Source organism: Tachysurus fulvidraco, chromosome 5, assembly GCF_022655615.1.
Source record: "Tachysurus fulvidraco isolate hzauxx_2018 chromosome 5, HZAU_PFXX_2.0, whole genome shotgun sequence".
In the NCBI taxonomy this organism is placed as follows: domain Eukaryota; kingdom Metazoa; phylum Chordata; class Actinopteri; order Siluriformes; family Bagridae; genus Tachysurus; species Tachysurus fulvidraco.
This window is the reverse complement of record NC_062522.1, coordinates 32,053,454-32,063,453: the sequence shown is the minus strand read 5'-3', so window position 1 is coordinate 32,063,453 and position 10,000 is coordinate 32,053,454. Positions and strand designations below refer to the sequence as shown.

At 41.0% G+C, this 10,000-nt stretch overlaps 1 protein-coding gene across 7 annotated transcripts in view; it reads left to right on the top strand.

Annotated features, from left to right (window-relative positions):
• The window catches only part of tanc1a (tetratricopeptide repeat, ankyrin repeat and coiled-coil containing 1a), a 69,019-nt gene that overhangs the window by 45,414 nt on the left and 13,605 nt on the right, over positions 1–10,000 (top strand). For all 7 annotated transcript variants that reach the window (XR_007140570.1, XM_047813629.1, XM_047813627.1 and 4 more), the window contains 6 exons: positions 33–329; positions 2,584–2,709; positions 2,976–3,263; positions 3,384–3,526; positions 8,511–8,742; positions 9,116–9,282. Coding sequence is in view for 6 of the 7 variants with exons in the window: in XM_047813629.1 (XP_047669585.1) it covers positions 33–329; positions 2,584–2,709; positions 2,976–3,263; positions 3,384–3,526; positions 8,511–8,742; positions 9,116–9,282 (1,253 nt within the window). In the remaining variant the exon portion in view is untranslated. The remainder of the gene's footprint in view (positions 1–32; positions 330–2,583; positions 2,710–2,975; positions 3,264–3,383; positions 3,527–8,510; positions 8,743–9,115; positions 9,283–10,000) is intronic.

The following is a 10,000-nucleotide window of genomic DNA, read 5'->3' as shown; positions in this document are numbered from 1 at the left end:
CTGACTTTGTCCTGCTCTGTGTTTTTGTTCAGCCACGGTGACCAGCTCCAGTGAGAACGAGGAGCGTTGTGGATCTAGTCTGGAGTGGGGAAAAGATGGTGGTGGTGGTGGTGGTGGTGGTGGTGGTGGTGGGGTTGGTGGTGGAACCATCAGAGACAGCATCCATCCTACCCCTACACCTGTAGCTCCCGTCCCTCTCGGAGACTCCTCAGTAACCAGTGATGCCCCGTTCCAGCCTCGGACTTCCCCAGCTGCGCCGCCACCCTCAGACGGACTCGCCCCGTACCACAGCGCCTCACTGGTAATGCCAAGGCCCAACTCAGTGGCAGGTTAGTGATCATAATCATAAGTAATGGTCCCCTATAATAAGAACACCACTTCGTCGTTGTTTTTTTAAACACGTACACAATCTGTATGCTAACAACATAATACAGTAATCAGATTACATTACATTTCTCCTACATTATAAATATTGATTTTGCTGGTGCACGTTCAGACGGGGCACGGTGGCTTAGCGGTTAGTACGTTCGCCTCACACCTCCAGGGTCGGGGGTTCGATTCCTGCCTCCGCCTCATGTGTGTGGAGTTTGCATGTTCTCCCTGTGCCTCGGGCGTTTCCTCCGGGTACTCCGGTTTCCTCCCCCGGTCCAAAGACATGCATGGTAGGTTGATTGGCATCTCTGGAAAATTGTCCGTAGTGTGTGAGTGTGTGAGTGAATGAGAGAGTGTGTGTGCCCTGTGATGGGTTGGCACTCCGTCCAGGGTGTATCCTGCCTCGATGCCCGATGACGCCTGAGATAGGCACAGGCTCCTCGTGACCCGAGAAGTTCGGATAAGCGGTAGAAAATGAATGAATGGATGAATGAATGAATGAATGAATGAATGTTCTTACACCACTCGGTTCTATTGAGCTCTCTGTCTGAATTTGAGTGTCAGTAAGTTGCTGGAACATAAAGATGATGATTCTATACATAGGAAAAGTTCGGAATGGCTTCGATCAGCGTGATCGTCGAACGCTCTAAATTTCAGACAGGTTCCTTTTTGTTTGTTTATTTGTTTGTTGGTTTGTTTGTTTTCTCATTTTTAAAAATGAAAATTTGACGTTTTTAGTTCTATGTTAACAAGTTTGACCCAATTACCAAAATTCTGAATGAGCAGAATTCCGAATCAGCTGTGTAAATGATATGTTTAGTTCAGGACTACTTTAAAGTACAGATTATTCAGAGTGCTTGTGATTGGACAGAAGAGGCTTTTTGGGGATTTGCTGTCCCTCCAACAAATGTGTGTGTGTGTGTGTGTGTGTGTGTGTGTGTGTGTGTGTGTGTGTGTGTGTGTGTGTGTGTGTGTGTCTGCAAGAGAACGAGTTCGTCTTCCTTCCGTGTGAGCATGTGTTCGTCCCAGAGGAGAAAGCTCACCGTGCCACCTCAGTGATTCTGCTGTTGCTGTCAGAAAGCATGAAAAACATTAGAAGGATGTAATGACAGAAAGCACGAGGGTGGACTACACGATGGATGGGGGGGGGGGGATTCTGGTTCATGCACACGCTTCTATATTTGATGTACGAAGAGAGATTGAAATTGTCAGTGCGCTCAACACTTGTTAGGAAACGAACAGAAAAGTAACGAGATTTGTGCCTGTTTCCTGTACAGAGCAGAGAACATTACAAATTACTGATGGCTTTCTCGATCGGATCTGTGTTGTTGTTTTTTTTATTGTATATTAGATCGAATTAGACAGAATAACTTGCTTATAGGGACTTGTGCTCCCATTAACGCTGCGTCTGTGGAAGGTCGGTTGTCTCGGAGAGAATTGTGAACAGCCGTCTGACGGCAACACTCCCCTTTTTCACTCCACTCCACTCCTCCTCCTCCTCCTCATCCCTTCATGATTGCAACGTGATGCTCCATCTGCAGAGATTACACGATTCAGGCCGACGAGATTACAGCGAGAACGGAGGGGACGCGGCTGAGCGGAATGTGCTAGAAAAACCGAACGAAGGAGTGGCTGATGGAGGGAATGGACATAGATCTGTGATTGGACGGTTTATGCTTAACTGACGGGTGTAAACGTGCGATGAGACGCTCCTCTTAGTCCCTGCACCGTGTGTGAAATAGTAGATGGTAAAATGGAGGCGTAGAAGGAGGCGTGGTCTCTGTCTGTCACTCTTAATGAAAGGGGTGTGGCTTTTCGATCTCTTATCTCTCTTGAAGGAGGAGTGGCGTGTGTCTGTCCTTCTCAGTGAAGGAGACGTGGCATGTTTGCTTGTCAGTCCCACTGAAGGGGCGTGGCCGTTCGAGCCGTCATTCTCGTGTAGGAGGGACTGACAGGTTCCTACGTGTTTAGCATCATTCGGCCATCATAATTTGACAGGTAGCTGTAGAAGTCGGTAGTAATTGAAAAAGTCGTCATAACAGCCACGATGTCTCTTAAAAAAAATGGGGTAATAAATAATTTACTACAATAGATATACTGTTATATCACCATGAGCTGTGATATCTAAAGCTTTGTGTTAGCTAACAACGTGAACAAAATGATCTCTCTCTCTCTCTCTCTCTCTCTCTCTCTCTCTCTCTCTCTCTCCAGCCACCAGTAGTACTAATCTGGAGGAGTTGACGTATCTGGACGAGCAACGAAATGTCCCTATGCGTTCGTCTCTGCGTGGACCGTGGCACGGCGCACACACCAGCGCTCGCAACCAGGAGAACAAAGGTCCTCCACTTGTTTACCCCCCACCCCCACCCACCCATCCACCCACGATCAACTCAACCAAAACCATAAATATATCGAACTGATGTTCCACAAAATGAACATAACCAGATAGCATGCATCACAAGTGTTTAAAAATCCTAATTTATGAAGAATTGCTTCTCTGAAATGTAGTTTTCTTAAATCTAACAATATTCACGAATCCCGTTTAGTACTGTATGTGTTTTTGTATCCTAACCGTCACTTTCTGTACTTAACTCACTTCACAGCTCGATTCACACCGTATAAGCCGGTAGACATCATGCTCAAACCCCTGCTGTTCGAGGTTCCCAGCATTAGCAGCACGGACACCACGTTTGTGGGTCGTGAGTGGCTGTTCCAGCGTCTGGAGGAGGTCTTGATGGGCGAAGGGGGCATGGGGCCGGGACGCGGTGCCATCGTGGTGGGCAGCGTGGGCTTCGGGAAGACAGCAGTCATCTCCAGACTCGTGGCTCTGAGTTGTCACAGTGGTCGTATGAGACAGATCGCGTCCAACAGCCCTGGAGCCTCGCCTAAAAGTAAGGAGGCACCAGTGCACACGTCACACTGGTTACTAGCTGGAAAAGTAATAGTGTGTGTGTGTGTGTGTGTGTGTGTGTGTGTGTGTGTGTGTGTGTGTGTGTGTGTGTGTGTTGCAGGTGGAAGTAAAGGAAGTGACCACTCTTGCCATGGCAGCCAGCTGAACCCACCGTCTCACAGCCCCCACCGCAGCAGCAGTTGCCCTCCGACCCCCGACACACACCGGCACAGAGAGGAGGCCGTCAAGCGCCTAGCCAGCAAGGTCTTCTTTTTTTTCTCAACCTTTATTCATCATGTGTTCTAGGGACGTTTAGTAATGTATGATATACTACACTGTAATACACTACACTATATACTACACTGTAATACACTACACTATACACTGTAATACACTACACTATACACTGTAATACACTACACTATACACTACACTGTAATACACTACACTATACACTGTAATACACTACACTATACACTGTAATACACTACACTATACACGACACTGTAATACACTACACTATATACTACACTGTAATACACTACACTATACACTGTAATACACTACACTATACACTACACTGTAATACACTACACTATACACTGTAATACACTACACTATACACTGTAATACACTACACTATACACGACACTGTAATACACTACACTATACACTACACTGTAATACACTACACTATACACTACACTATACACTGTAATACACTACACTATACACTGTAATACACTACACTATACACTACACTGTAATACACTACACTATACACTACACTGTAATACACTACACTATACACTACACTGTAATACACTACACTATACACTACACTGTAATACACTACACTATACACTACACTGTAATACACTACACTATACACTACACTGTAATACACTACACTATACACTACACTGTAATACACTACACTATACACTACACTGTAATACACTACACTATACACTACAATGTAATATACTACACTATACACTACACTGTAATACAATACACTGTAATACACTACACTATACACTACACTGTAATACACTACACATTAATACACTACAATGTAATATACTACACTATACACTACACTGTAATACACTACACTATATACTACAATGTAATATACTACACTATACACTACACTATAATACACTACACTATATACTACACTGTAATATACTACACTATACACTGTAATATACTACACTATACACTACAATGTAATATACTACACTATACACTACACTGTAATATACTACACTATATACTACACTGTAATACACTACACTATACACTGTAATACACTACACTATACACTACACGGTAATATACTACACTATATACTACACTGTAATATACTACACTATACACTACACTGTAATACACTACACTGTAATACACTACACACTACACTGTAATACACTACACTATACACTACACTGTAATACACTACACTATACACTGTAATACACTACACTATACACTACAATGTAATATACTACACTATACACTACACTGTAATACACTACACTGTAATACACTACACACTACACTGTAATACACTACACTATACACTACAATGTAATATACTACACTATACACTACACTGTAATACACTACACTGTAATACACTACACACTACACTGTAATACACTACACTATACACTACACTGTAATACACTACACTGTAATACACTACAATGTAATATACTACACTATACACTACACTGTAATACACTACACTATATACTACAATGTAATATACTACACTATACACTACACTGTAATACACTACACTATATACTACAATGTAATATACTACACTATATACTACACTGTAATACACTACACTATACACTGTAATACACTACACTATACACTACAATGTAATATACTACACTATACACTACACTGTAATACACTACACTGTAATACACTACACACTACACTGTAATACACTACACTATACACTACACTGTAATACACTACACTGTAATACACTACAATGTAATATACTACACTATACACTACACTGTAATACACTACACTATATACTACAATGTAATATACTACACTATACACTACACTGTAATACACTACACTATATACTACAATGTAATATACTACACTATACACTACACTGTAATACACTACACTATATACTACACTGTAATATACTACACTATACACTGTAATACACTACACTATACACTACAATGTAATATACTACACTATACACTACACTGTAATACACTACACTGTAATACACTACACTATACACTACAATGTAATATACTACACTATACACTACACTGTAATACACTACACTATACACTACACTGTAATACACTACACTATATACTACAATGTAATATACTACACTATACACTACACTGTAATACACTACACTATACACTACAATGCAATATACTACACTATACACTACACTGTAATACACTACACTGTAATACACTACACTATACACTACACTGTAATACACTACACTATATACTACAATGTAATACACTACACTATACACTACACTGTAATACACTACACTGTAATACACTACACTGTAACACTACACTGTAATACACTACACTATACACTACACTGTAATACACTACACTATACACTACACTGTAATACACTACACTATACACTACACTGTAATACACTACACTATACACTACACTATACACTACACTGTAATACACTACACTATATACTACAATGTAATATACTACACTATACACTACACTGTAATACACTACACTATATACTACACTGTAATATACTACACTATACACTACAATGTAATATACTACACTATACACTACACTGTAATACACTACACTATACACTACACTGTAATACACTACACTATATACTACAATGTAATATACTACACTATACACTACACTGTAATACACTACACTATACACTACAATGTAATATACTACACTATACACTACACTGTAATACACTACACTATACACTACACTGTAATACACTACACTATATACTACAATGTAATACACTACACTATACACTACACTGTAATACACTACACTGTAATACACTACACTGTAATACACTACACTATACACTACACTGTAATACACTACACTGTAATACACTACACTGTAATACACTACACTGTAATACACTACACTATACACTACACTGTAATACACTACACTATACACTACACTGTAATACACTACACTATACACTACACTGTAATACACTACACTATACACTACACTGTAATACACTACACTATACACTACACTGTAATACACTACACTATACACTACACTGTAATACACTACACTATACACTACACTGTAATACACTACACTATACACTACACTGTAATACACTACACTGTAATACACTACACTATACACTACACTGTAATACACTACACTATACACTACACTGTAATACACTACACTATACACTACACTATACACTACACTGTAATACACTACACTGTAATACACTACACTATACACTACACTGTAATACACTACACTATACACTACACTGTAATACACTACACTATACACTACACTATACACTACACTGTAATACACTACACTATACACTACACTGTAATACACTACACTATACACTACACTGTAATACACTACACTGTAATACACTACACTGTAATACACTACACTGTAATACACTACACTATACACTACACTGTAATACACTACACTATACACTACACTGTAATACACTACACTATACACTACACTATACACTACACTGTAATACACTACACTGTAATACACTACACTATACACTACACTGTAATACACTACACTATACACTACACTGTAATACACTACACTATACACTACACTATACACTGTAATACACTACACTATACACTGTAATATACTACACTATACACTACACTATACACTACACTGTAATACACTACACTATACACTGTAATACACTACACTATACACTACACTATACACTGTAATACACTACACTATACACTGTAATATACTACACTATACACTATACTGTAATACACTACACTATACACTACACTGTAATACACTACACTATACACTACACTATACACTACACTGTAATACACTACACTGTAATACACTACACTGTAATACACTACACTATACACTACACTGTAATACACTACACTATACACTACACTGTAATACACTACACTATACACTACACTATACACTGTAATACACTACACTATACACTGTAATATACTACACTATACACTACACTATACACTACACTGTAATACACTACACTATACACTGTAATACACTACACTATACACTACACTATACACTACATTGTAATACACTACACTGTAATACACTACACTGTAATACACTACACTATACACTACACTGTAATACACTACACTATACACTACACTGTAATACACTACACTATACACTGTAATACACTACACTATACACTGTAATATACTACACTATACACTACACTATACACTACACTGTAATACACTACACTATACACTGTAATACACTACACTATACACTACACTATACACTGTAATATACTACACTATACACTACACTATACACTACACTATACATCATATAAACATTTATGAATTTAGAGCTGCAACAAATTACACAAGTGATTCCTAATGCTAAAGCTAGGTGATTAAGGTAAATCATGCGCATCACGATCGCGGAATTTTAAAATGCAAACTATTTTCTTTGAAGCGCAGAATTGGTTTTGACGGCCGTAATTTGCGCAGAGTTCAGACTGAGCCTGTGAGAATTGAGCCTGTGCGCTAGTGCTGACATGCCATGCATCTCAAACATTTCTGCCATTTGCTTCGGAGAGGAAAAAAAAAGTCTGTTTCATCCGAGATCTAAAATATAATTGTGACTGAAAAGCAGCACCTCCCATGCAGTTCTGACACCTTGATTCTGTTGAGCTGTGTGTGTGTGTGTGTGTGTGTGTTGCGTGGAACATGTTCGCTGCCTGCATCTGGGTTTCATCTCGACTGAACGTCCTAGTCACGCCTTTTTAATCAGCCATCTGCCGGCCGTCGCTCTTCTGCAGACTGACTGTGTGTTTGTGCATTTGTGGAGGATTAAGAGCTCATACACGAGATGGGGTTTAAAACAAAAACGTATCAGGTACAATATGGTTCATCCCTGGATGTGTTTGTGTTCTCTTCTCCGGACAGGTTGTAGCATATCATTACTGCCAGGCTGATAACACGTACACGTGCCTGGTGCCGGAGTTTGTGCACAGCGTGTCTGCGCTGCTGTGTCGCGCTACACGGCTCGGAGCCTACAGAGAAATGCTGATGAGGGAGAACCAGTTACAGAGTCTGCTGAGCCTGCGCTCGTGTGTGCAGGATCCGGTCGCGGCTTTCCGTCGGGGCGTACTCGAGCCCCTCGTCCTCCTACGCAAGGGTGAGGAACCTGATATCGACCTGACGTAACCCCATAATGCATAGCTTCCATAATAAAATGTGTAAAAGTCAATACTGGTACACCAGATATTTAAATTTTATCAGATGAGACCTAAAATGATGTCTTCAGCAGTGATGTCTCACATGGTGTAAAGCTCCTTAGTGCCAAGAGGCAGCGGATGCTGTAGCCTTGATCTCTGGGTGGGAGGGGCTTATCACTCCCAGCCAATCGTTGTTCATCTGTCAGCTTGTGTATGTAGAAGAAGACGGATAGCACTTTGCTGTTGTCCGTTCGCGTGAATGTAAAGGGCGTTAACGTCTGCCTCGTTCTCCTCATCCTTACACTCCTCATCTTCCTCACATGACTCGAGCAGAGAAGAAGATCGCAGAGGATGACTACATCATCCTGGTGGACGGTCTAAACGAGGCAGAGTTCCACAAACCTGACTACGGAGATACGATCGCCTCCTTCATCGCCAAGATCATCTCAAAGTTCCCCGTCTGGCTTAAACTGGTCGTCACAGTCCGAGTTAACCTGGTGGTGAGTTGACCTTTGACCCGATATCGTTCTCACTATGTACTGTCTCAGTTTGCCACTTGTTTTTTTTTTTTATCCATTTGCCGTTTCTGGAGCATTGATTGATGTATTGTGACCACATGTGATACTTTAGAAAATAAGATATTTATGTCCTTTAACTGGGTGGGCACGGTGGCTTAGTGGTTAGCACGTTCGCCTCACTCCTCCAGGGTCGCGGGTTCGATTCCCACCTCCACCTTGTGTGTGTGAAGTTTGCATGTTCTTCCCGTGCCTCGGGGGTTTCCTCCGGGTACTCCGGTTTCCTCCCCCGGTCCAAAGACATGCATGGTAGGTTGATTGGCATCTCTGGAAAATTGTCCATAGTGTGTGTGTGTGTGAGTGAATGAGAGTGTGTGTGTGCCCTGTGATGGGTTGGCACTCAGTCCAGGGTGTATCCTGCCTCGATGCCCGATGACGCCTGAGATAGGCACAGGCTCCCCGTGACCCGAGAAGTTCGGATAAGCGGTAGAAGATGAGTGAATGAATGAATGTTCTTTAGCTGTGACTGTGTTTTACTTCCTCTCATGTTGCTTGTCTGGTGTTTTGAGGCCTCTGTGGCTATTTAGCAGTAAGCAGAGAAGCATGTTCTGATCAGAGGCAATGCTGGACTGTGGCCTGCTGGGAGGCTGCTTATGTAAGATGGGTCAGCGGCTTGGACACAAGACTACGGAGAGAGAAAGAG